General features: G+C 44.3%; 1 protein-coding gene across 3 annotated transcripts in view; it reads left to right on the top strand.

The window, feature by feature from the left end:
• The first annotated feature begins 2,200 nt into the window (after positions 1–2,200).
• CPVL (carboxypeptidase vitellogenic like) overlaps positions 2,201–27,596 on the top strand; it is a 106,684-nt gene continuing 81,288 nt past the window's right edge. The window contains exons 1-3 of one of the 3 annotated variants that reach the window (XM_080664378.1): positions 2,201–2,262; positions 19,536–19,724; positions 27,421–27,539. In XM_080664378.1, the coding sequence (XP_080520504.1) occupies positions 19,559–19,724; positions 27,421–27,539 (285 nt within the window). In that variant the 5' untranslated portion in view covers positions 2,201–2,262; positions 19,536–19,558. Of the gene's footprint in view, positions 2,263–2,590; positions 2,809–19,535; positions 19,725–27,420; positions 27,540–27,596 lie in introns of those variants that run through there. The other 2 variants (XM_080664377.1, XM_080664376.1) reach the window with 2 other exon arrangements.

Here is a 27,596-nt window from a genome sequence, read left to right as displayed (position 1 = left end):
AAGATAAACAACCCAATCAAGAAATGGGCAACGGACCTAAATAGAAACTTTTCCAAAGAGGACAGAAGGAAGGCCCAGAGACATATGAAAACATGCTCAAAGTCACTAATTATCCGAGAGATGCAAATCAAAACGACAATGCGGTACCATCTCACACCTGTCAGAATGGCTATCATCAACAAATCAACAAACGACAAGTGCTGGCAAGGATGCGGAGAAAAAGGAACCCTCGTGCACTGCTGGTGGGAATGCAGACTGGTGCAGCCACTGTGGAGAACAGTATGGAACTCCCATTTGACCCAGCGATCCCACTTCTAGGAATATACCCCAAGAAACCAGAAAAAACAATCGAAAGGATATATGCACCCCTATGTTCATAGCAGCACAATTCACCATAGCTAAGATTTGGAAACAGCCTAAGTGCCCATCAGCAGATGAGTGGATTAAAAAACTGTGGTACATCAGCCCTAACTGGTTTGGCTCAGTGGATAGAGCGTCGGCCTGCGGACTGAAAGGTCCCAGGTTCGATTCCGGTCAAGGGCATGTACCTTGGTTGCGGGTACATCCCCAGTAGGGGGTGTGCAGGAGGCAGCTGATCGATGTTTCTCTCTCATCGATGTTTCTAACTCTTTATCCCTCTCCCTTCCTCTCTGTAAAAAATCAATAAAATATATTTAAAAAAAAAACTGTGGTACAGCTACACAATGGAATACTACGCTGCAGTAAAAAAAGAAGGAGTTCTTACCATTTGCAACAGCATGGATGGAACTGGAGAGCATTATGCTAAGTGAAATAAGCCAGTCAGAGAAAGTATCACATGATTTCACTCATTTGTGGAATATAATGAACAACATAAACTGATGAACAGGGACAGATCCAGGGACAGATCCAGAGACTGAGAAGCATCAATCAGACTGTCAAACCTCAGAGGGGAGGTAGGGGAGAGTGGGTGTAAGGAGGAGAGATCAACCAAAGGACTTGTATGCATGAATATAAGCCTAACCAATGGACATGAACACCAGGGGGGTGAGGGCATGAGTAAGGGGGGGTTGAGGGGTTAATGGAGGGATGAGGACACATATGTAATACCTTAATCAATAAAGAAATAAAATTTTAAAAAGAGGTCAGTGGGAGAACCTACGATGGTGAATAGTGATGGCCGCACATCCTGGGGCCAGGTGGTTTGTGCAGAGCCTCGTTTAGCCCTCACCAACACCCCATAAAGGAGGTACTTAGGAGAAAACCGAGACTCAGTGACATTAATCTGTTCAGGTCACAGTCAGTGCTAAAGTTAGCCTTAGTTGTATAACCAACCCAAGTGGCTTAAAGCAGGGATTGGGGTCTTTCCCTGACTGGTGGGTTGGTGGAGCTTCAGTGCTGGTGGCTTCACCGGGGCTCACCCAGGCAGCAGCGCTCAGTTGGAGGGGCGGCTGACCTGGGAAGTGGGGAGGGCTTCTCTCACCTTCTCCCAGGTGGTGCTGCCGTCTCTGAGCTGCCTCAGTTCTCCTGCCTGGAACCTCTCTTTCCAGGACCCACCCTGCGCAGGGGAGTCAGAAGGCGGCAGTCTCCACGCAGAAGCTGCCAAGCCCTTTGATTCCTGCCATGGAACTGGCACTTGTCCACATTCTAATGGTCAAACCAGTCACAGAGCCAGCCCTGATTTAAAGAGCCAAAGCAGACTCCACCTCTGCAAAGGAGCATGGGAGCATGGGCACTTTTTTTTCCTTCCTTCCTTCCTTCCTTCCTTCCTTCCTTCCTTCCTTCCTTCCTCTCTTCCTCCCCTCTCTCTCCTCCCCCCTCCCCCTTCCCTTCCTCCCTTCCTCCCTTTCTCTCTTTCTTTCTTTCACCAAAAAATGGATAAGAGCTAGCAGCTAAATAGCAGAGCCAGGATTCAAAGCCAGGTGGCTAGACTGGGGTCTTCTAAATAACTGTGCCATCTCTGAGCCCCAGGGCATCTGGGGGACTTAGACATGGGAAGGATTGTGTGTTTTGTCTTTTCTGCTTGCAATACCTTTGCATTCTATCTTCCCCCCGAGTCTGGCTCAGTGCCCAGCACCCAGTGATGGTCATTACTAATAAGTACTCAGGTCGCTTACAAGAGATGTGACTCTCAGTGGGATCCCTAACCTCTCAATCTCAGTGTCCCGCCTGCAAAATGGGGCTAATTACGGTAATAGCACCTCCGGGTGCCCTCGGATTCCCGTGCAGTAAGTAACGCAGAGAAAGCTCTCTGCACTCGGTGCTGGCACTCACTGCTCTCAGGTTAGTGCTGGGACTGTGGACCATCCAAGAATGCGCGTGGGCTGTTCAAACGGCGGGAGTGAAACACCACTGGGTTTCCAGATGCAAACAGCTTGCAAGCTAACGCTCCTGTGAGGCAATAATTTCGAAATGCAGTGTTGAGATTCTAAGGCAGCAGCTTTTTAAACGCAGGAGAGAAAATCAAAACGCAGAGAGGAACAAACCCACGGAGTTGACCTCTGCCCACCTTCCTCCGTTCATTTTTAAGATTCCCTCCCCTCCCCCGGGGGCGGGGCTGCAGGCTGCTCCCAGGATGGGAAGTGATCACTGGGCGAGGCCAGGTCGCGGTGGGGGGGGCGGGGGGGGGTGAAGAGGGGTGGGGACCTACCTTGGGCCCCAGAAACCTGGGTCACGTGCGTCGCTGAGAGGGCCCTTAAAAGCTGGCGTGCTGCAGGGCACTGGTGACTGGGAGGTGCGAGGGGAGGGCTGCCTTGCCTCTTCTGACCGGGGGAACCCGCGGGCTCGGGTCTGCGCGCACCGAGGCGGGAAGGAGCGCCACTGCCCTGCGTAAGTGCGCCGGGTGCGGGCGCAGCGGGGCGGGTCCTCGCCACGTTCCCAGACGCAGGGAGTGCAGGGCGGGTGGTCTCTGGAGCCCTCGCCCGCAGAAGGAAGGAGAAAGCGCGAGGGAATACTACCGAGGACGGGTGGGCCTGGCAGGCTCAGCATTTCCAGGGTGGGGTACTGCGGAGGCTGGGTCCTCTGCCCTGCGCGCGCCCAGCCCTGGGAATACCCGCAAGGCGCCAGGCAGGAGCCGAGGCGCTGGTACCCCGGTTTCTTCCAGATCGGGAGGCGCCTCCTAGTCCAGGAGCACCTCCTCCCCTCCAGGGAAGCATGAAGCGGTGGGGCCTTTCCATTACTCACCGTCTCCTTCGTCCTTAGTCCCTCTTTGGGACGTTTTGATTCCGGGGTGCTGTGGAGAAGTGGGAGCGGAGGATGCCTTTGATTGGAGTGCGCCCCACAAAAGGAGAGTTGGCTTGAGCGAAGGAAGGAAGGCACACCAGAAAGACTATTTTTTCTGGAATGTAGGATGAGGGGGAAACCAGGGGCGTGGGACAGGCGACAGCTCCCTGCCCAGTGGATCGGGCCTTGAGGGGACTCCTGGGAGCCAGTGGGATGTGCAGAGAAATGGGAGCGCCAGCACCTTTAAGGTCAACTTGGTCTCACGGGGAAAATGGGCTTTTGCCATATTTATGGATCCGAATCCCAGCTCTGCCTTTTACGAATTGGTGACCTTGAGCAGATTATTTGAATTCACTACTTTTAGTCTCTGCACATTTAAAAAGACACGTGTTGTTTCTTTAACCAGTTTGGCTCGGTGGATAGAGCTTTGGCCTGGGGACTGAAGGGTCTCAGGTTCAATTCAGGGCACATGCCTGGGTTTCAGGCTTGATCCCCAGTAGGGGGCGTGCAGGAGGCCGCCAATCAATGATTCTCTCTCATCATTGATGTTTCTCTCTCTCTCTCCCTCTCCATTCCTGTCTGAACACCCTCTCCCCTTAAATGTACACCTATTTTTTAGTGTGTGTGTGTGTGTGTGTGTGTGTGTGTGTGTGTGATGAGTAAGAAGAGATGTTAGGAGGAAAAAGAGATCCAACGAGAATGCATTTTACTAACTTGAAAAGTCACTTTTGAGAAAGTTGTTTAAATAGGAATCGGAACTTTTTTTCCTTAAAGTAGACCGCACTGGCTTTGTTGGCGCATGAGTCTGTACGGTTGTCAAGCCCCTTGGCTGTTTGGGCTTTCTAGACTTCCCCCCCAGGTTGACCTAAGCCCAGGGGAAACCCTTTATACAGAATGCCAGTGTTCTTCGTAAGAAGCCATTTTACTCTTCTTCCATAAGGAATTGGCTGTTTTGGAGGGGCGGACCCCAATATATGTGAATCTGGCTTCTAAACCAGTTTGCGTGGGTTTCTACTGGCCTGATTTGATAGCCTGAGAGAGAAGTGAGCTTTGTCTGACAGGAGGTTCCAATGATGTAGAAGAGTATTAAGCAAGTCCACTGGGCTTACCAGTTCACTCCCCTTGAAAAAATAAAAACAAGAAGTGTTGCAGGCAGTGGGAATGGCACCAGGTATCTGACCAGGGAGTCACACCAAACCTAGGTTTAGCAACCTTCATACTTGGGTTCCGGCCAGGAAAAGAATTCAGAGCCAAGATCCAGACTGGAAGAGAACGTTTATTTGGTAAATCAGAGGTAGAAGAAGTAATTCCTAGAAGAGATGGGCTTAGGAAGTGTGTTATGGAGGTAAAGGAAGGGCCCTTGGAGCTTGGGAGTGAGGAAGCTAATGGTAACATGCCTGGGGCAGGGAGGGGGGCATAGAGGAGGAGAGAAAGGGGGAGAAGGGGAGGGAGACGGGAGAAGGAGGGGAAAAGAGGAGGGAAAAAGGAAAGGGAAAGGCACTGGCTTGCCCCTGGGAGGAGATCACACTGGGTCCTCCCTCCTGAGGGTTTTAACGGTGCAGATTTTAGGGGAGGTCCCAGGGGAAGATCTCAATAGAATGTTCAGTAGCTTTCCAGGTGTGTCCATTCAGGGTTGTGGTCTCCACGGATTGATTGGCCAGCACCAGGGCAGGGGGTCACTCTTCAATACAGCTGGTCCTGAGGGCAGCTGTGGCTGCTTTTGCTGTTTTTCTGGGCCTGGAGCTGAACTACAACTGAGGCCTAGATGTTATCTCTAGGGAGGAAAGGGCAGGGGGTCCAAACTGCATAAGCAAGGTATTCACCCTGGGAGAGAGGTCCCACCCTACAATTGTCCTTTGCTAGGCACCCAGGACTCTCCGCCTTGGTGACCTTCTGTACCTGGCCCATCTCCTTGTTCCGCTCCTGTCTGTCTGAGTGCCTCCCACAGAAGCAAACAGCATGACAGTATTTTGTTAATGACTTTTTGTTTCCAGAAGCATAGCATTTGTCAGAGGAAACGAAAACACTGTTGAATGCTACTCTGGTGTGCACAGAACTAAGTGAGGGAAGGAGAGCTTAGTTATTGCCTCAGAAAACAGCACATACCCATTTATTAGCACCCAAATACCCACAGAAATGCCCCATTCTTTATAGGAAGCCTAGTGCACTTAAAAGAGAGAGCATGTTTATTTACCTTCAAGTGTGGCTCTGATACCTCAAAGCTATGTACCTTTAGACAGAGTACTTCTGTTCTGAGTGGACAGATAGATACATGAGATGAAATACATACATGCTTACTGTGTGCAGGCATCATGTTAAATGTTTGCACACACGGGGTTTTTCTTGTGGCCCCTCTGGTGTGGCCCCTCAGTTGGTTATTAACTCTGCCCTCTGGCCCTTTCTTATTTCCACCCCACTTCTTGAACTCTGTCAAACTGCCTCAGAAATGCCTACTCCTACAGCTAAGCTTAACACTCACTTCATTAGTTCTCCTTAAGATCACACATTCAGTCCTCTGCTGAGTTCTTTTAGAGTGAACTAGAGGAAAGCTCTAGTTTTGCTTGTGTGTTTTATTCCATCAGTCTTCTGCTTTTCCCATTGTCCTGCTCATTTATATATCTATGGTCACTTTCTCCTTTCTCCCTACTTTCCTTCCATTGTGAGACTTTGGAGAGAGGGTGGGGTAGGATCTGGGGCCTCCAGCAAGATTGTATTGACTGTCATCGATTATAATTGACTCAGACATAAGGATTGTGCTCCATTTTCTTTCCTGAAATTGAAAGTGGCCAGTTGCCCACTGAGCAATATAGGATTTGGGTTGGGAGTGAGGTCACCACCCATGAGAACTTGCATTGAGCGCAGTGCTGATTAGTAGTGGTTTAGAGAACTGAGCTTCTTGTACCTTATTCTAGCACATGCCCAGTCTGCCTGGAGTTCTGGGTTTGTGCCGGTCTCTTCTCCGTGAAGGCAAGTACTGTATCATTTTCACCTCTGACTCCACGAATTTTAGCAAAGTATATCATAGTTCATCATCTGCCCAGAAAATCTCTAATGAATTGAATTCTATTAAAGGAGAGAAAACTGTGTGTGGAAAAGAGTGTGGGGGACTCGCTGTGTTTGAAGGGAGCAGGAAATGTGATTGTGCTTCACCAAAGCTGAGCAACAAGAAATGTAGAAAGTTAAAGACTAACCCATTCTGAGGCTTGTGTGGACCCCATGGTGCAAAGTTGATATTTGACACATACGGAAAGTGACAGTCATAGCTAATTCTGAAAATGAAACAATTTCCTGCCTGAGTTTCTTGATGAAGAATAGTATTATCACTCAGCAAACCAACTGGAAATAATGTTTTCTCTCTCCCTGTAAGGATTGGAGTGTTTGTAGAATTGGCTTGGCTTGGGAGAGAGTTCTGTACACTCGGGAATGGGGGCCAGTCTCAGAATAAGAAAGCCAGCAGCTGCCCTGACACTCTGGATTTATTGCCTCTCCTCTCTGTATGCTGTGGTCTCCCTAACTTCTCTACCTGGTCTCAACACATCTTTCAAGGGCATGTTGAAGCTCACGGATGAAAGACTACCAGGGATACACTTGCAATGACACCGTTCATTTTATTAGCCTGCTTGCAGCAAAGGAAGACACCAGGTCAAAGGACCAGGGATGTAGGTAGGGGACTCAGAAAGGTTTGGCCGTGTGCTGATTGGGTCAAAGGAGGAGCCAGTGAAGAGGGGACCCTGGATGGGCTGTTGTCAAGTAGCCATGGCAATTCAGCAGCTAACCACTCAGCAATCTTTGTTCAGGAAGGGGAGGAACAAGTGGGGCTCGGGCACGTTGGTAAGAAACCAGGACTGCGCAAAAGAAAGGGCTGTCAGTCATCTGGCAGTGGCAGTGTGGCCTCGGGTGTGTAGAAGCATTGTCGGTGTTCTGTGGGGAACATCACATTGTGATTAGCAGGGAGCTGATTTCCACTTTCTCAGGGATCTGGTATTCCCTGTGTCTCTGTCTGTCTCATACACACACACACACACACACACACACACACACAACACACACACACACGAATGTACTAATGCATTAGTTTCACACAAAAATCACACAGTGAGAAATCTTCGTTAATGATGCCACCGTCTGCCTAGCCATCTAAGTCAGATTTGGGAGTCATCCTAGATTCTGTTCTATTTCAACATATAATATTTCATCACTCACAAGATCCTGCTAATTTTACCTCCTAGTTATTTATTTTTAATCTTCCCTGTTTACACTATTACTATCCCCTGCCTGGCATCATCACCTTTCTTCTGGGTTATTATAAAGCCCATTAAATAGTTTATCTCCCTTCTGTCTTTGTAGTTTAAGTCCATCCTTGCACCATGGCCAGAGTATTCTTTACAAATATGAAGCCCTAGGTAGTTTCTCGTCACTGGAGGGTGAAGACTGAACACACTTCCAACATCCCCTGTAATCACCTCTCCATGATGTCTCTAGCTTCTTCCTGCTCTTTAGCACTTTCCACTCTCTGCTTATATCTTGCCTCAGGTCATGGTTATCTATTGCCATGCAACAAAGTTGGAAAAAGTGTAACACCCACAGCCCAAGGACATAGAGAGACAACAGCAAATGAGGAGAGTGGGGGAAGTCATTCAAGTAGGCATTAAAGTCAGGGTTAAATATTAGCTTGGAGATTCGCATTGGTCCAGGTAAGTAATGGTAAGGACCTGGATTCGGAACTGGGAGTAGAGTTAGAGAGGAGAGGAAGAATTTGAAAAACATCCAAGACATGCAGTGGTGGTTGGTTGGCTGTGGAAAGGCAGCAAGAGGGAGGCGGAGAAGTCAGTCCGTCTGGGATGTCCAGCTTCAGAGCTTGAGTATTTCCAATCAAGACGAAATAGGGAAGTAGAGACATGTTTAGGGAAGAAGGTAATAAGTTTACTTTTTTGAGTTACAGTTAACTACTTTTGATTTCTGTCAACATAATTCACACCCATGGGTGAAAAGTCCAAGTCATAGTACCATTCTCATGGCAAAAAATTGTATTCCTCTTTCTACTGCTCTCCACACTGCTCTTTCATCTGAAGTCTCGTCCCAGGCTTTCACCTGTGTCTTCTAGTGTTTACCTCCAAATTTCTCAGTAATCTGCCTAATCTATTTCTTGATTTCTTGAATTCTTTCTTGATTTAGAGTTGTACTTAAAAAAAAAAATCAACTTGAGGTATTTGTCTGTTAAGGTGAGAACTTATCACTCTTACCTAACTTATCTCAACTTGCCTATCCTCTATCCTGACCAATGGTTACAGAATTCGTTGTTGTAGCTAAATTTGTTCCCATTGAGGACTTTATTATGTAAGTGTTGCTCACTGCTGAGCTAAGTAGTATGCTCTCATTGCAATACCTTTCTTGTACAGTTTGATATTCTTCATTGAGTTAATAATTGCCTCTTTTTTGATGTTTTCTATGTAATTATCAGGACTTCTGTCCAAGCCTGCTGACAGAACTGTAGTATCCTTATGGATATGATTTTTCACAAAAACGCATGAGGTAGTTAATTACATGCTTTTTTTTTTTTTTCTTCGATCCTTCCCTGTGGATTGCTCTGTCTCACTGCTCCAATCTGCATGGGTGGCCTTTAGGTAGAGCTGTCATCCTGGGACCTCTGTCCTGTTAGTTCCCCTGCTCCTGGGATGCCACATCATTCTCTTTTTTACTTTACTTCCTCGATTTGGTGGAACACATTTGCCACTAGGTTTCTGAGAAATGGTATATGAGAACCAATTTTAAAAAACAGATGTACACCTGAACATTCTTTATCATTACACTTGTTAGATAGTTTGGCTGAGTATACAATTCTAGCTTAAAATTCACTTTCCTCTTACCATTTAGAAGCCGTTGCCCACCCCTCCCTGCAATGTATTTTAGCTGCTGTTGCTGCTTTTGAAAAGTCTAGCGCCGAAAGTCTTTTAATGTTTGTTCTTTTCTCTCTCGCGCTCTCTCGCTCTCAGTTTATGTAGTCTTTTTGTTCCTGGAAACTGTTTCATGTCTTTCCATGCCTTGATCTGGGAAAATTGTCATCCCTTTAATTCTGCGAAACATGTCCATACTTCTGCTAAATGTTTTTGTACTAATACTTTAATAATCTCCTCCCCTGAATTTTATCTGCCTTCTTTTTCTAGAATGCCCATTACTCAGATATTGGTCTTCCAGAACAAATCTCCTAATGACCTTTTTTCCTCTTATATTTTTGTCCTTATATTTTCTGGGAGATTTCTGTGACTTTTTTGTCCCTTCTTTTATCAAAATTTTAAAAGTGCTATTACCCTATTTTTAATTTTCAGGAGTGTGTTCTTGTTCTTTGTCTCTTTTCAAGACAACTTTCTGCTACTTAATGAATGCAACGTCTACGCTTATTCCTTTAAATAATTTTTTTGTTGTTTTTGAAGGGCTACCCTATTTCATGCCTTACTGTTTCTTTTGAGGTGTTTTGTTTTGTTTTGTTTTTGTTTTTGTTCAAGTCGTTTCCTTTGTTTTTTCTTTTAAATTAGAGACTTTCTTTCTAATGTGCAGTGGTTCTTTGCAGTCTGGTTGTATATGAAATGTGAGAAACGAAGTCACTGACTGTAAGTTTTGCTGTGTCCAAGGGACTTACCAGCAGCTCCCTGGTTCCATGGAATTAGTTGGCAGGACCAAGAAGTCCCACGGAGGACCTCACACATCCGTGTTGCTAGGTCCTTTTTCTAAGAGGTTCCAGTGATCCCAGAGAGGAGTCCTCAGGCTCCTGCGCAGGATGAGGGATGGAGGCACAGAGTGCGTGCTGCCAGCCTTCTTAGAGCTGAGTGGTCAAGGCCTGGGTTCAAGGCACGTTCAAGTTCAAAGGGGAGTGTTCAGGGTATGTCAGTGTGGAGACAGCTTTAAATTGGGTGCCTCTTCCCCAGTTTTTACTATATTTACTATTCTCAAGTCTAGAGTTCCCCTGGTTTAATTTTTCCAAGAGTAAGTGTTTTACAGAATAAGTAAGAGCCAGGCAGGGGGCGGTGGGATCTGAGCCTTTGCCTGCTGTTACAGACTTGGACCAATCCTCCTCTGCAGCCCCGGTCTCGCCTTTGCCTTCTGCAGTCTCCAGCACTCAGAACGTCTGGGCTTTTCTGTGGCTTTGCAACATGCATTAGCTGGTGCCTCATCTATATTCTGCTTTCATTCTCTGCACACCATTCGTTCCCTTTCCATCTCACGGCAACAAAATTTGACCTGCGTTATGTGCTGTTGTTTCTCCTGTTCTCATGGGCCGTAGGATTTATACCTTTTAAAAAATGTCTTAACTTCACTCTAGAGCAGGTTTATGAGGGGGCAGAAATAAATGTGTTCAATTCACTATGCCTTAGCACAAGGGTTAGGTTCCACTTTGACAAGTTGCGTTCACTGTGCCCAGGGGCCTCGGGTGGAAATGTGTGGCAGGCAGTTGGATAGATGAGGCTAGGCTTTTAAGAAGAGCTATTATTCCGAGCGGTGTCAGTAGAAGGTGCTACTTAAAGCGATGAGATTACCCTGGAGAGAGAGTGGAGCGAGATGACCAAGGAGAGACTCTGAGACATCCCAATGTTTAAGGGAAGGCAGAGGAAGGGGGAACTCTGAAGGAGAACTTTCTAGAAGATCTATGAGAGCACAGACTACAGAAGGCAAGTCAACGATAAATTGTCCTAAAGGGTAATGTCATTGTGTCAGAGAAATCAGTTAAGATAATGGCAGAAACTTTTGTTTTGAGTTTGGGGATATGGAGATCATTAATGATTTTGGCAAGATTGTATGGACCGAAGTCAGAATGCAGCAAGCCAAAGAGTGAAAATAGCTTTTCTGATTTTAGAAACTGCTGACAGAAGCGATAATAGAGGTGTTTCCATGCTTTTTCTATTGTCTCCGCTTTGGATACCCTACCCACTTGATTTTAAAATACGTAATGAGGGGATTTGGTTTTGTATCCTCTTGTTCTCACTAACTCATCCTTGTGTGACTTTGTTGAATATGATCGTCCTGTGAAGATAGTTTAGCTGATTAGATTTTAGAAATTATTTCTGTGGATCAACTCTTCTACCTTCAGGGCTGGAGTGGCCAAGCCATACTGTGTGGGCTTCAAATTCTGGATATGTGGGTGATGCTGATACTATTACCCATGCCTTTGTGTCGTTATGTGTATGATGAAATGTTTGCAGCATAATAGAGACAGTGGGGTGCACTGAAAAAAAAATTCCAGCCTGTTACACTCAGAATAAAACCCAAATTCCATTCTGTTGCAGTCTCTGAGGGAGCCCCAAAACAGCAAACTTCTCTCCATTGCCTGAGTTTTGGAGAAATTGAGAAGACAAAAGAGCAAGGCAGGTGGATAGCAATAGATCACTTTGATTACTGAGAGAGGCTGGGTTGAATTGGAGCTTTTACTTCTGGAACAATGGGCTTCCTAGGACTAAAGCCCGCAGTCGAGCAGACTTGCCCTGCTGCTCACAGGCCCACACCTGGCGGAGAGAGAAAAACACTGCTTCCTGTGCGACAACAAGGAAGTTGAGACTAACAGTTTCCCCAAATTTATCATCAGATATTTTCCACCTCTTCCCCCACCTGGTAGAGTGAGCAAAAAGGTAGCAAGAGGCCAGCCTCACCATTTATGGGAACATTGGAGCTGGGAAGAAGTGAGCCCAAACACCCCCGTGATCTGCTACCCGATCCCACTTGGTACCACCCTCCCATCACTCTCTGGACTCCAGCCTCATTAGTTAAGTTAGAATGGGCTCATAACGGCACCTGCAAAGATACCATTTCCAAATAAGGTCACATTCTGAATGACTTCAATATATATTCTGGGGGGAAACAATTCAACTCGTCACAATTCATGCATCCACTTTGGGCAAAAAACAGGCTTAGGAGTCATCCTTGCTTCTTTCCATTATATTTCAGTTTATTAACAAATATTCATGGATGTGCCTTCAAAATGTAGCTGACCACTTCTCACCACCTCCACAGATATTCCCTGACCCGGGTCTCTGTCATCTCTCCTGGATTATTACAGCAGCCTCCTAATCCTTATTCTTTTAAAGTCCATATGCTGGGTAACAACCAGAGCGATCATTTCACATTTCACAATTCTAATTAGCCTGGTATTGCGCCTTTATTTAAAAGCCTCCAATGGTCTCCCATTGAAACTAGAAAAAAAAACAAAAACGAATGCCTATGAATACAGATAAGACTTCACATATGTTGACCCTGACTACCCTCAAAACTCATGTGCCACTTCCTCCTACATCCACTCTCTGCCTGTCAACCAACAAACAAAGCTTGCTTGCAGCTCAGGACCTTTGCACTGCCTCCTCAAGGCTGGCTTCACCCAGAGCAGTGTCTCCTGCACACTGTTAGCCCAGATGCTTTCTTGAGGTCATTTGGAACAGGGAGGGCCTAGGCTAAAGGTGTCCCTCCAACATATTTTGTTGAGTAAACAAAGTTCACAGAATGGTGTTCTATTCCATTTCTTCGATATTACACAAGAATAAAAAGCCTTTCCTAATGAAATATTGTTGGTTTGGGGGAGTACTAGGATAAAGTTCTAACACATTTATTTACAGCACAACTTCTCAGCAAAATAATAATTTAATTCGGGGAGGATATAGTATGTTGTACTTCCAAACTTACCTGGATAAGGAGGAGGATCTTGGCCCATGTAGCAGCTTTTGGGATCTGCTGGTATTGGGACTGTAAAATGGACTTTGGAGACAGATAAGGACTGGCCTGAATTCCTTGTTCTACCACTTATTAGCTGTGTGTATTTGGGCAAGTAAGTTAAATTCTCTGAGGATCAGTTTCTCATTGTAAAATGGGAGATAATAATACCTGCAGGGTAAAGATTAGAAATAAAAATATAAAACCATTAGCACAGTTTCAGTACATAGGGAACATTCAATAATTGATAGAAGTTATTGGTATCGTTATCACGATAATGCCTTTCATCATGGGGATGGTCTTTCTGTTTTTCTATTTCAAAACTGTTATTAACATTTTGGGCCATGTCTACTTTTTATTTCCACCCCCACTCAAGTTTTCCTTCTGGTTAGAGTTTGATTTCAAGTTAAAGTGTCCTACGACAGTGTCTGATAATATTATTTTCTCCAGTTCCTGATTCTTTTCCTTCCCTACCTGCCACATAACTCAAGTTTGTCTCTCTTCGCTGGGTATGGTGGCAGAGACAGGCACTCCCAATTCATTTGCAAGATGAGACACCACTGTGGGATGCCAGAGGGGCGGCCTGTGGAAAGGCGCTAGGCGTATAGTCCCAGTGCCACTTGTGCAAAAGGTTGCCCATCACCAGGTGTGTCAGGTGCTGCGTCATCTCTGGGAACAGAGCACTTCAAATATCAGTTTTAGAAATTAAAATGATGCCATAAGGAAGATGAAGAGTGGGTCCTTCAAAATAAAGGGTTTCTTTTATCATTTGTTTGCGTGGAAATCTTTTTTGCAAAATAGCTAGATTTGGGATCTGAGTTGGTATTTCATTTAGGTTTGCACAGTAGTCCTTTAATACAGGATCCAAATGCTGTGGATATGCAGGAATAATCTTGAGAGGTGACTGAGTCCTTTTAACTAGAGGAACACTTTCTTGTACTTTTTTTTTTAATTACGGATTTTGTGGAAATGTCTGTTCCTAGTTGGCCTGTTTTGTTGTTTGGGGCAATGTTTTAATTGTGTTGGGAGCTATTAACGCCAATTAAACATGTGAGGGGGACCCATGTAACTGTTTGAATTTCAGCTATAACAATTACTACATAAATGAATTTTACCCTTTAACTGGAATAATTTAAAATGGAGAAGTTGGAAGGGGAGACGAAGAGAACACAGGGCTGCTTGAAATGCTGGCTCGGTTTTGTCCTCGTGCTGGAGTTTCTGTGTGCTTCTTTTCCGTTGGTGGGACACACCTTCCAGTGGCGGGCCCCTTCCCTAGAGGCCTTGCCTATGTAAGCAGGTTGTTGGTTCCCTCCACACACAGACTCGGCAAGATGCTCCTGTTTGTGTCTTCTGCTGGTCATTTCAATTATAATTACGTTTGAGTTGATAGAAAGTGATCCTCAGCTTATTTTTAAAAATAAGAAACATGAGACCAACACATGCAGGTGTATATTCAATAACTGGCTCTCTGGGGAGGGGGGCGGGCAGAAAAACCCTGATTTGTGGTGTTTGCTGATGTCCATGGTGTAAATATTCCTACCGTGGCTGACTGCAGGTTGTCAATAGGTGTCACTGAACACAGAGTTGGAAAGAAACGCCTGGTAGCAAACTGTTGTGTAATCCACCCACCTGACAAATACAGAACAACTTAACTCCAGGACACAGATAACAGGAAAATGTAGTAGGATAATTTAGAAGTGGTGAGTTTTGATATTATGACTTTTTTTCAATATAACTTACTTAATGGTAAACTTTTTTTAAAAATATATTTTATTGATTTTTTACAGAGAGGAAGGGAGAGGGATAGAGAGTGAGAAACATCGATGAGAGAGAAACATCGATCAGCTGCCTCCTGCACACCCCCTACTGGGGATGTGCCCACAACCAAGGTACATGCCCTTGACCAGAATCGAACCTGGGACCTTTCAGTCTGCAGGCCAACGCTCTATCCAATGAGCCAAACGGGCTAGGGCTAATGGTAAACTTTTATAGCGTAGTTTGTAACAATGGCCATACTGAACAACTGGTTCTCACAGCTCCTGGAAATCTAGCTGTTGGTTCTAACACACTGACCGGGACCCACAGAAGTCACTGTCTTGCCCAAGGTCTACTGAGTCGGTTATGGCAGGATTAGTATGAACTTTTTCCAAAAACCAAATTTCTCTGGAAAGATTTACTTATAATGTTTCTTTTTTATTTGTTTAACTACATCCTCTACTGGGGATGAAAGGATCTAGGTCTATGAAAGGATCTAGGACCATTGCAGGCTGTTATTATCTATCAAGACAATAGGAGTCAGAATATCTGAATGTGTTATGCCCAGATTTCGTGATCCCCAAAGACCACCAGGGAGTCGAGTCCGATGCAAAAGCAAAGAGTCTTTATTCGAGCTAGCTTGAGCTCAGTCCCACACACACACACCGGCGCAGCGGCGAGGTGGAGAGAGAGAGAGAGAGAGCTTCAACAGGACAAAGGTTTTATAGGGGTCTGGGGCAGGGGGAGGGTCCCCTGAGTTGGCTGACCCCGATTGGTCAGTTCCAGGTCACCTGAAGGGACTAGCAAGGCTGTCCCCTACCCACACAGTTTTCCTAGGCTTGTTTGGATGGTGGTTATCAGTAGAATGAGAGCAACCTTTCATAGCTTACCAAGAAGTCTGTAACTATTTACTGAGATTTGCTGTACTGAGAATTTGTCCTTCTGCTCTGTCTCTCCCTTAGAGATTAAGAGGAACAAAGAATACATTCCTCTTGACAGACCTCCTATTCAGTGTTTTGTGCACAAAAGGCATTACGCAGTTAATAAACTTGCTGTGGTCTCTCGATGATCTGTAGTCCTCCCAATCCCGCTCTCCTGTCTTTCTTTCTTTTCTCAATTCCCACCTCCCTACCTCAGCCCAGTTCAACCCACCAGGCTGGCCCTGGCACCTGATGGGTGAAGGAGCATGCTACGGTATAGCCCAATTTGGGCCTAGCTGCTTTCTTGTAGTTTTTCTCGGAAGGGAGGTTATTCTGGGGACAGGATGAAGGCCTAGCACAAAAATTGAGTCTCTGCCCTTTCAAATGTAACTTAACCAAGGACAAGAAAGCGGAAAGCAGATTGAATTTGAGCCATAAACAAATCCTTGCTTTGAGTATTACTTGGCCCTTCTACTCACTAGCAGAGGAATCTTAAGCAAGTCACTTACTTAATCCTCTGGCTTCCGCTCTCTGGTTGGTAAGATGAAAGAATTGGGCCACGTGAACATGTATTATCTCATCTAGGTCTAAAATATCATGATTCATTTTGGGCATCCATCTGTTCAACAAATATTTGCTTAGTACCAACTATATGCACATCTGTTGCAGACTCTCCTTCAGGCGGAATTAAATACAAATGTAAGAACAGTAAGTGTTATTAGCACATCTCACATTTATGCAGAGCCGTGTCATTGACCAAGGGGGACATGTACCCTGAGTCTCCGAGGTTCTATGGCTTTAGCAGGTCAGGACTCCTCTTCTCAGAATGTCAGGGAGAGAAGGACCTATTGTAAAAGAACAAACAGAACCTGACTCCTAGGAAACGCAAGAGGTCATAACAGGTAGTAATAAGGAATAAGAAACACGCATTTTTTTTTTTTTTTGCCACATCTCTCAGTTGCTTCACTTTGTCTTCAAAACCAAAAATTATTTTTTTCTGATTATAAGATTAATTATTGTAGAAGATTTAGAAATTCTTAAGAAGTATTAAATAAGGAGAAAATGCCACCTATCCAAATTTAATAGCTTGCTTTACTTTACCTAATATTTTAGTATATTTTCAAAGCATTGTCATAGATATATTAATTGCTGTATATAATTTTATCTTTTCGGTGTACAGAAACTTACTTAAGTTGGTTACATTGTTGACTGTTTTTATTATTCTATAAAACTCTGATAAATAACTTCGTTTATATTAAATATTGAACATTGGACACAATTTCCAACTGTAATATTTAAGGTTTAGTAGACAGTGTTAGCAAATCATAAACTTCTGACCTTTAGCTTATTTGATCCTGCCAATATTCCTTTGTATTTGCCTAGATTTTATTCTGTTTCTAAACAATTCTTAAGAGGAACAGTTTGTCTGAACCCTTCAATATGGTATATTTGAACTGGAAATAGTGCCAATGTTTCATATTATTTCAAATAGACATATGATAAAGTGTATGGTGAGTAATTTTTTCTTTCACTTTCTATGGGTAGTAGATTCTGGTACAGGATTTATTAGTTTAGAAAGTACTCAATAAGTATTCAATAAGTAAAAAGATCCAGGCTGGTTTAGGATAAGCAAAAACATTTGAGATGGATGTTATGGAAAAAAAAAAAAAGACTTTTCCATTCAGGGTAATAGCTTTCATTTCATTAGGAGAGATGACAGCTTAGCACACAATTCAGGAATTCTGACTGTTAAGTGAGAACTGTGAAATGAAAAATATTGCTTTAATTCACCTACATGGGAAGCCATGACTCTAACAGTTGTTTAATTAAATGTTAATGCAATCTTCTAAATTGACCCAACTCTTACTTTTATGAATTAGATATGTCAATTAAAATAAGACCAGCTCTGCCTTTCGTGAACATCTCTGAGTCAACATCTGCTCACAAGGGAACGTCTGTAACTAGCCCGGTTATTTAAATATTAATGGCTTCCATTAAAGGGGCCTGGAGGTTTGCAGCAGGAAGACTGAGAAATTAGACGGCATCATTAGTTTCTTGTTTCTGCCTCCAGGAAAAAAACCGCTTACTGGAAAAAGCTTCTTCCACTATGGTTTTAATACCACAGATTTTTTTCCCTAACCAGTTAGAGTAAGATTGTTGATTTCAAGCATTCCTTAAAAGTAACTGCTATTAAAACATCAGCATAACAAATTCACATAATTTTAAAAAATTATTAGTACTGTAGTAGTCATTACCCTGTGGCTTCTAGGGAACCTAATTTAAGTTTCTAAATTCATTTTCTTTATTATAGTCAATAATAGGCTACATACTATAGATGATTTTTTAGCTACATACTACAGATGATTGAGCTTGCTTACATCAAGTATGGGGAATTCTATTAAATTAACCATGAAAGACTTTACAAGGATTACATTTTCAATCCAATTATAATTATACATTTTTATCTTATTGGGGAAATGTAGCTAAAAAGCTTTTTAAATTTGCTATCAGTATTTTCATATTGTGCCAAATTGGGTTGTGATAAACAGATGGTTAATAGACTTTTGCCCATTTTGTGTTTTTAAGATGTTTTAATAGTTTGGTATTTTAAAGCACCAAATAGCCGGTATTATATTTGCACAGTTGCATATTTCTTTTTGCATCCAGTAATCTGAGTGGAGTATTTATTCACTTCATATACTTTACCTAGACTTTAGAGCTAAGAACTTGGACCATGCTTAAATAGCAGTGATGCCGAGTAAGGTACCAACCCTGATGTAGGCGTCATAATACTTAGCAGGGTCAGAATTAAGGTGAAGCAAGTGAGGCACCTGCCTTTGGGTGTAACATGTAACAGTCCCCCCAAAACTCAGTAATCAAGATAAGTAGTATTTTAATATACTCTTGGGGGAAAAAATCAAAATCAATGCCAAAAAATCCATGGTGAACCAAATGTCAAAACTTTAGATAAAAAGATGCGATTTGACCCTGCATCTCCACCTGACTCACCTGACCCTAGTGCTGACTCTGGCTGAGTTACAGTTCTGACTTCTCCACTTTCATGCCTTGCATGAAGCACTCCTTTGAGTCAAATTATCTTATCTAATCATGGTGGTGATAATCTCGCTTTCCTGGTGGAGTTACTAAGAGATTGGAATCGGCTGAAAATACACGGGAAGGCTCATTGTAAATACAATTTGCATGTTTGTTTACAAGCTAGGGAAATCGCCATGCAATTTTAACCCCCTATTGTTATCAACCCAGATGAACACTCTTAGCAAACATCAGATTTGAATATCCTTGGAAAGCTTTGTGTTAGTAAAACGTAAGGCCTAACTCCTGAGTTTCTTTATCAGGGAGCTATAGGGTCAGGGACCTAAAGATAGGTCTTCCTTCTTTCTTTTTGTTCTTGGATGCAAAGTGTACTGATTTTTGTAAGCTCTGGCAGAGGGAACCAGAAATCCATTTTGTTTATTTTAAATTTCCCTGCAAAGTGCCCGTGGACAACTGAGGTCTCACCTTTGCTCATGCTCACCCACCCACTAGTGATGCCTCCCCACCCCCCCCCCTGCCTGCCTGAGTTCCACCCATCCCAGCTTGCCAAGGCTTGTCTAGGTCCTCTGCCCTCCTGTCGTGGGTGAACTGTCACTACCCCTCCTTTGGGGATCAGTTACTGAGCCCTTGTTGTCTTGAGGCGTTAATCAACTCCATTGAATTTACTTCCCAGACCAGGGTTTTATAAATATAAACTGTTTCTCCAGCTACTTAATAAATCCCTTGAGTAACCCCCTATTCGACAGTTAATTTCAGGGTGAGCAGGGATTGGGTCTATTTTACTTAAGTGGTAGCAAAGGGCATTTACACACGATTGTGTTTTGAGTGGGTAAATGACTATCGTGCATGTGCGTAAAAGGGTTAGGGAGATGTGTACTCTTTTGATTCATTTGTGGAATGTTGTTTTCATCCTAGGTCTCGAGGGAATAGTTGGTGCCATGTGGAAGGCGACTGTTCTGTTGGTCCTGCTGGTGCTCTGCCCCGGTGGGGACGGGCTGTTCCGCAACTTATACAATAATGCCCGGGTTTCCCTGCCATATAAGGGAGACGCAGGGCAGCCATTATTTCTCTCTCCCTACGTTGAAACTGGGAAATTCAAACAAGGTAAGTCTAATCAGGAAACCACTGGTGTACTTTCAGCAGTTCTTTTCCTTTTTTTTAAAAAAAAACACAATTATCCTATAGGATCCAAAATATATTCTGATAATTTTTTTACTCACTGGGTTTATTTCAAATACAAATGCTTTGGTGTCACCTATTATCAGAATTGTGAGCTAAAATGAGAGTGTGTCAGGCCATTTACCTGGTGGTGGAGTCCCTGCACTTCTGTATATGAAACTAGTAGTGTCTGTCTACCACTGGGCACTTAGTAAGGTTAATAGGAACCTTACAACTTACTATGTGTCAGTTATGGGGGCCAAGTATCTACACTAATAAAAGAGAAAGATGCAAATTGACCGTACCTTCACAACACCCACCAGCCAATCAGGAGTGAGTATGCAAATTAACCCAACAAAGATGGAAGGTTAATTTGCATACACAGGCACAGAGCGGCCGGGGGCATTCCGCACCGCCCCAGCTGTTCTGGGCCTCTGGGCAGCGTGGGAAGGCGGAAAGGCAGCTCCGGGCAGGAGCAAAGGTGGTGCCGGCAGCCAGGCAGCCAGGAAAGGAAGGCCCATTCTTGCACGAATCTTTGTGCACCAGGCATCTAGTTCTGTATAAACTCAGTTAAGCATCTCAGCAACCCAGAGAGGTAAACTCCTTTTACACACAAGAAACTGAGTGGAAATAAACTAAGTCCCTTTTTGGAGTCACACAGATGCCAGCTGGTGGGTGCAGGGTTCACACCCAGACAGCCTCACTGTAGAATCTGTGCTCACAGCTGCCGTGCTAGGCCCCCTGCCTGGCAGGTTGCTACCCAAACGGCCTAGGCCTCAGTTTCCTCATTAATAAGATGGTGCTATAACAACTTACCCAAGTCGCAGGAATAGTATAAGAATCAGATGAGAAAATGCATGTGAAAACTCTTAATATTCTGTAAATTGCTCTCTAAAGATTGCTTGCAAATGGGGTTTTCTATTGTCATTATTAATAGAAAAAAAAGATGTCATTTGGTGTCATTAGAAACTCTGCTCTTAATATAAGTCACTGTGTAGATAAATTAATCTTTCCGGACTTCAGTAGGCTTCAGAATAGTATATAGGCAACTATTCCGAGGAGTTGTAATTAAAAGGAAGCAGAGACATGGGGTGGTGGCTAGAGGAAGCTGTGAAGTCAGGAAGGGTCTTCAAGAGGGTAGGAGATCAGGTGTTTGCTGTTGGAAATGATCCAGCAGTGGGGGAGGGTTGATTGGGGCGGGGGCAACTCTTGCTAGAGCCCTTTCTCTAAGTAGATGAGCGAGAGACATGGCATCTGTGGGAAGATGCCATCACAGGCATTGGTGTCTGCTCCGGAGGACCGAGGTTCATCCCCTGTGCCTTTGAGGCCGGCGGGTTGGTAAATGTCATGGGAGTGTAGAAGTGATGCTGGAAATTTTAGGGAAATTATTGTTTTATTTTTTTAATATATTTTATTGATTTTTTACAGAGAAGAAGGGAGAGGGATAGAGAGTTAGAAACATCGATGAGAGAGAAACATCAATCAGCTGCCTCCTGCACACCTCCTACTGGGGATGTGCCCGCAACCAAGGTACATGCCCTTGACCGGAATCGAACCTGGGACCTTTCAGTCCATAGGCCGATGCTCTATCCACTGAGCCAAATCAGCTAGGGCAAGAAATGATCATTTTAAAGATCAAAAATAAATCTGTCTACTCTATATGGAAAGTATAATAAAGCAACTTTCCTTCCTTTGAAATTTCTCATAGCCAATAGGTTGTCATTGTTGTTTTTATTGTTTGGTTTATATCTTAAGGGTGCATTTGAGTTCTGTTCAGACATCTTTTCTGAAATACACATTGGTTCCATGTTTCACCATCTCTTTTCTCAGAAAAGGTGAAAAACTTTAATGATGTAGTCAGTGTACATTAGTATACATTTGATAATGTCGTCAGATAATGTATTTAGATAATGTAGTCAGTCTTCTTTTTAAAAGATTCTTTGACTTAATGTAGAGGAGGCATGAAATGATGGTAGCCTACTGGTACAGGCTCATATCACTAGACACATATGAAGAGGCAAAATACCCTTGATCCAAATCTACCAAACTGGACCACATGCATGCATTCATTCTGGCGTCTGTAAGTGGATACTGATGACTTAGAGATGATGTTCATTAACAATAAATCAAAGCAAATCATGTAGTTTAGAACTGAAGAGCAATGAACTACTCATAACCAACTCTACCAATCTGCAGATGAGACTCACATAGTTTGCATGATTTGTCCAAGAAGAAGCAGTCATAGTAGCAGAGGTGTTTAGGACCCAACTTTTCTGACTTCTGCTATAATTTCTTTTTCTTTCATTAAGAAGCTTGTGCTCTCCTAGAGAGACCAGATACACACACATAAAACAATTTAGGAATAAGGCAGCACATATTAAAATACTAAAGGAGTACATGTGACCTAGGCATGCTGGAGATGTTGAGAAAGAAACGATTCTGTCAGTTGGCACAGCCCGGGAAGAAAATAGCAATAGTTGCAGTAGTAAATATAAAAAGTAGTTGTCAGTAATTATATCTCCAGTACCTAGCACAGTGCCTGTATGTAATCGGCACTTGATAAATACTTGTAGAATTTCAATTTTAGATCCAAATGTGTGTCAGGCATTGTGCTTTCTGCACACATCAGTTCATTTAATCCCTAAGGAAGACTGCCTAGTGATTGTTCCCATTTGACAGATGAGAAAAATGAGGCCCAGAGAAATTAAATCTCTTCCCCAGGGCTACTTAAACCTAGTAAGTGGCAGAGCTGGAATTAAACCCTATCTCTGCTGACTCCAGAGTGTGAAGTAGGAACCACTGAACTATGTGACCAGCTCCAGACCTGAGGGTATTGGGCAGAGTTGGGGTAAATAGAAGAGGGCCTGCGCATACCGAGTGAGGAAACAGCTTAAACAAAGGCATTAAGTGAGAGTGACCCTGGGGTGTCTGTGTCAGACATCTGGTAGCATCAAGTGAGAAGACTGTGGAGAAATCCACCTGAGAGGTTGTCCACACCCTCTCATTCCTGAATTTCTTGGCTATGAGCATTTCAGCTCTGGTCAATGGAGCAAAGAAAGATTTTGAGGGAGAGTGTTTCATCTTCTGTCCTTCTGTGCCAGCCCTGATAGATCACCATGCGATGAGTGACGATATGTAAGATATTAAATCTGATGTAAGGTCACTTTCTGATGTTCTGTAACACACTCACAATCTGGAATGGAATTTTAAATGGCTGATCCAGAATCTGGTACATCTGGGTCTTCAAATGCAACCCTGATAACATAATCAAGGATAATTTTATTCATCATCTTCACCGAAAGTTCAGGAAACTCTCATTTCCCTAAATCTGTTTTGTTTATCGAGTCTGTCAAAACCTTAGGAACATAAGTCTTAATGCTGCAATGGAACATTTTGGGGATGAATAATCATTAACCAAAAAACGAGAGAAATTTTTATTTTTTTAATCCCCAAATTAGCTGGCTTCCTTTTATGTCATTGTAATTGCATGTTTACTTTCTCTGCAGCTAGACCAAATCCTAACTCTCTGAATCAAAATGAAGCTAGGAGGCAAATTTTAACATGTTCACAAACACATACGTAGCATTTTCACAAATATTAAAGGCTATCTTGCCATTTGGTCTACATTTATTATTACTGAGGGTCTGGTCTGGTTGTGTCTCTCTGTACATCATGGTGATGGCCTGAGTCTTGGTGAATGTGAAGTCCGCCCTGATTAGCTGGTTCATGCCCTTCTGTGGTCAGACTCCAATCTTTTTGAACGTGGTAGAATTACAAACCCGGGCAACCACAGTACATAACGAGGAAGTGAAATCGCTTCAAAGAGACCTTTTCCCTTTCTGTAACGGTTTTGAATGTTTGTATTGTTGAGTCACAGTTCCAGGAAGAAAGAAACCTCTACGTCTTGGGGGTTTATTTTTCCACATTCCATTAATAGACTCTGGAAGGATGAACAGAACACTTGAAAATATTTTTAAAAATCATTTGAATTGAAAGAACTTTTAAAATTATTTACTGTGGTTTAGTTAAAGGAAGTTTAATATTTGAAACAGGGTGAACCACTTTTTTTTTTTTTTTTTTTTTTTTTTGTGGGCCAGAAAAAAGTTTTCTCTACATTTCTTAAGATCTTAATAAGGCCTCTCCCTAAAAGGCTTTTGTAGAAGGAAGCTAATTCTAGTGCATTATCAGTGTGGCCTGTTTTGACTCATTCATTCATTCATTCATTCACTCACATTCATTCATTAACAGTATGTATTGAGTGCCATAAGTGTATAAGTCAGCATGGTATGTCCCCAGGGGCACAAAGATAAACTAGACAAATTCCTTGCTTTCCTGATAGTCCCTGACCTAGAAGGGCAGGTAGGAAATGAACCTGAGTAAGTACAGGTAGTAGAGAAACCACTTGGGGTGCTCAGAAGGGGCAGGCTGGCTCAGCCAAGTCATTTTGAGAGCAGACCAGCTGACCTGCTGCCGGGCTGTTCTCAAAGAGATGGATGACTCAGTCATCTCCTGTCCATCATATATTTTCTCTTCTCCTCATTCTACTTTGACTGTTCTCATTTTTTTCTCTGTCTTTTTTCACGAAACCTCTCCTGCTCTCTTACCCCTCCTGATTCACACCTATATTCATTCCCAACTCCTTATCTTCAGTTCTCTGCCCTCCTTTTTGGAGGGAGGTCTCTGATTTTCAGAAGACTAACAGCTTTGTGAGAAACATTTCAAAAGTGTTTTTTAGGTACAAACTTTTAGTTATTAAAAAAAAAAAACATTCTGGGGATGTAATGTACAGCATGTACATTATCATGTAGTTAATGATACGGTAGTGCGTGTTTGACAGTTGCTGAGAGAGTAGATCTTAAAAGTCCTCATCACAAGGAACAACATTGTATAGCTGTGTGGTGACAGATGTTAACGAGACTTACTGTGATGATCATTTTGCAATATACACAAATGCCCAATCATCAGGTTGCACATCTGAAACTAATATCATGTTATATTTCCATTTGAAAAATGGCCCCCAAACAAGTGTTTTAACGGCTGCCCAACCCTGGAGGGTGACCCTTCTTTGGGCTCATTGAAGTGCAAGCAAAGAAGGGGAGAGGGAAGCATGTCTGCAGGAGGGAAGGGGTGGCTGGGAGGAAGGCGCCCACCAATCATCTCTCTCCCTTTTCTTTCTCTTCAAACCCCTCTGTCTCCCTTTTTCTCTTTTCCTGGTGGGGAGGTAGATCTCATTGGAAGAGGAGGACAGAGCTGGTGAGGTTGGGTTAAGCAATCTTCGCTGGGGGACCTGGGCTGGGTGTGTGTGTGTGGGGGGGGGGGGGTGTGGGGGGAACTGGGCTGAGGCAGGGAAAAGCGAAGTCTTTCAGGCTGCACGTGGGGTGGCCTGGGCGGGCAATGACAGTCCCTCCCTTTGCTTGAGCCCTTATTTTATGCCCAGCCTCATGGTGAGGGCTCATCTGCATGTTTGCATTTGACCCTCACAGGGTGGGGGAGGCATCCACATTTCACATAAAAGGAAAGAGGCTGAGAGATGGAGTGGCCTGCTAGAAAGCCTGGTCAGGACCGCCAGCCCAGGTCTGTCCAACTCGGAAACCATGTTTTCCCTGCTGTGCTGGCCTAGCCTAGCAGGACCCTCTGGGAACTGCCACCTCCCCTGTGTCCCCACCATCGCCTCTGTTCCCAGGTGCCCCTGTTCCCATTCAGGGGATGCATTTCAAAGACAACCATAGCAATGCGCCCACAAGCCGGCTCCTTTTCTCCAGGTTTTGTGTGCGCAGACTCAATGCCATCCACTTTCTTAGGTGAGAGACTGGAGCCCAGACCGGTCAAAATCTCTGCCTATTAAAAGGGTCACAGAGCCCTAGCTGGTTTGGCTCAGTGGATAGACCGTCCGCCTGCGGACCAAAGGGTCCAGGGTTCGATTCCAGTCAAGGGCACATACCTCAGTTGCAGGCTCCTCCCTGGCCCAGGCCCTGGTCAGGGCTCATGCTGGAGGCAACCAATTGATGTGTTTCTTCTCACATCAATGTTTCTCTCCATCTTTCCCTCTCTCTTCCACTCTCCCTAAAGATCACTGAAAAAATATCCTTGGGTGAGGATTAACAAAAATAAAAATAAAAATAGAAGGGTCACAGAGCTGGGCAGTAGTAGCACTAGGATCAGCAAAGCACTAGAAAAAGGAACAACATGGTGTGGTTAGTGTGGATGCGTTTCCCTTTCAGGAGGCCGATCCTTTGAAAAGAGAACCGGTGGCCCAGAGCAGTGGTGTGCTGGTGAACGTGAACAACCATCTCTGGGGTCGGGCCCTGATTGGTCGCACCGATTTCCTGAGTGCACACGTTCTCACTGTGGCTACCGCACCCTATCAGTGCTGTCCCTGAACGCCCAGTTGGGAAGACATGCGAACCAGCAGCACTGCGGGGCCTGATGGCCCCGGGACCCACAGAGGCAACTTTAGTCCGTGGCTGTGTGAAGGATCAGGCTTCCTCACCGATCCCATCCACTAACCAGTCTCCAACTAGTATGTCTCAGACTTAAATGGCTTTCCTTGAGTCGTTTGTTTTTCTCGGGGACACTTGTTTTGCCACCACTACAGGACTCTTCTTTACCCAGACTTCCCCGTCCACTTCCCCACGATGCCCTGTCACCTACTTTCTGTTCCTTCTCCACACCTTTCCTAATCACTGCTTCCCCTTCCACTCACCCCTTATGACTGACTCTCCAGTGAGAGGCAGTGGGGAGGGTGGGAGAGGGAGCAAACCCGGACTCCGAGGTTTAAACCTCAGCTTCCCTTGACCAGCTATGTGACCTTGGGCAAGTCACTTAACCTGTCTGTGCTTGTGTTTTTGTCACCTGTCAAGTGGGGTAATAATTATACCTGCCACTTAATGTATATTGACCTTTTCAGTGTTAGCTCCTATCAGTATTATCTCCTCCTGCGTGGCCTTAGTTATATGAACATTTCCTTCCCCTTTCCTCCCCCACTGTCCTTGCCCCTTTGCTGCCATAAGACCTCTGACCTCTACAACTGTCCCGTCATCTTATTTGGCTCCCTCTGAATAGCTACCAGGCCAACCTCAGTCTCACTGTCTGCCTTTCCGCCCCCTCCCCAGCCATCCTTAGCCATCCCGCCCCCACAGGCCTGGTGCATTTCCCTTCATGGCCGGAGCAGGCCTTTGGCCTCCATGAGGGGAGTGTGCAGCATCCAGGCCTCCCGAGGCTGAGGGCTACTTGGCTACGTTGTTCCTCTGGCATCAGGTGGCTTTACTCTACCCTGGACCTCCAGGGGCCCAATGTGAGCACCTTGGTTTATTTACCTTCCTCAAGTGGAACTGAGATTAGGTCATTGTTTTTGTTCTTTTAATAAAAATCTTATCACCACTTATAAATTATATTTGGGGACCAAAAAAAAAAAAAAAAAAATCTGAAAGATGTCACTGTCCTTGGCTAAATTGTGTATGTAGACGATGTGGACTTGACCAGAGCATGCTGTGATTCCTTGCTGTGAGCTCCCTTCTGCCCACCCTCATAGCCTCTCTGATCACTGCCTCCTAGACTTGACCCCTGGGAGGAGCCGGTCCAGATGGAGGTGGCTAACCCTGTATCATCTCTCTAATCCTTGGGTAAATTTTTCTCTCACTAGGGAGACGATTGAGTGCGGTGGCTCCTTTCCCAGGACAGCAGGTGGAAAGCTACGCCGGCTTCCTCACTGTGAATAACACTTACAACAGCAACCTTTTCTTCTGGTTCTTCCCGGCCCTGGTAAGCCTGCGCCAGCGCCCTAACAGAACTGCCACTCAAGAGCGGGCTATGCTCCCG

The sequence above is a fragment of the Plecotus auritus genome (genome assembly GCF_963455305.1).
Source record: "Plecotus auritus genome assembly, chromosome: 4".
Classification (NCBI taxonomy): domain Eukaryota; kingdom Metazoa; phylum Chordata; class Mammalia; order Chiroptera; family Vespertilionidae; genus Plecotus; species Plecotus auritus.
The sequence above is the reverse complement of the archived record's forward strand: the minus strand, read 5'-3'. Positions and strand labels throughout refer to the sequence as shown.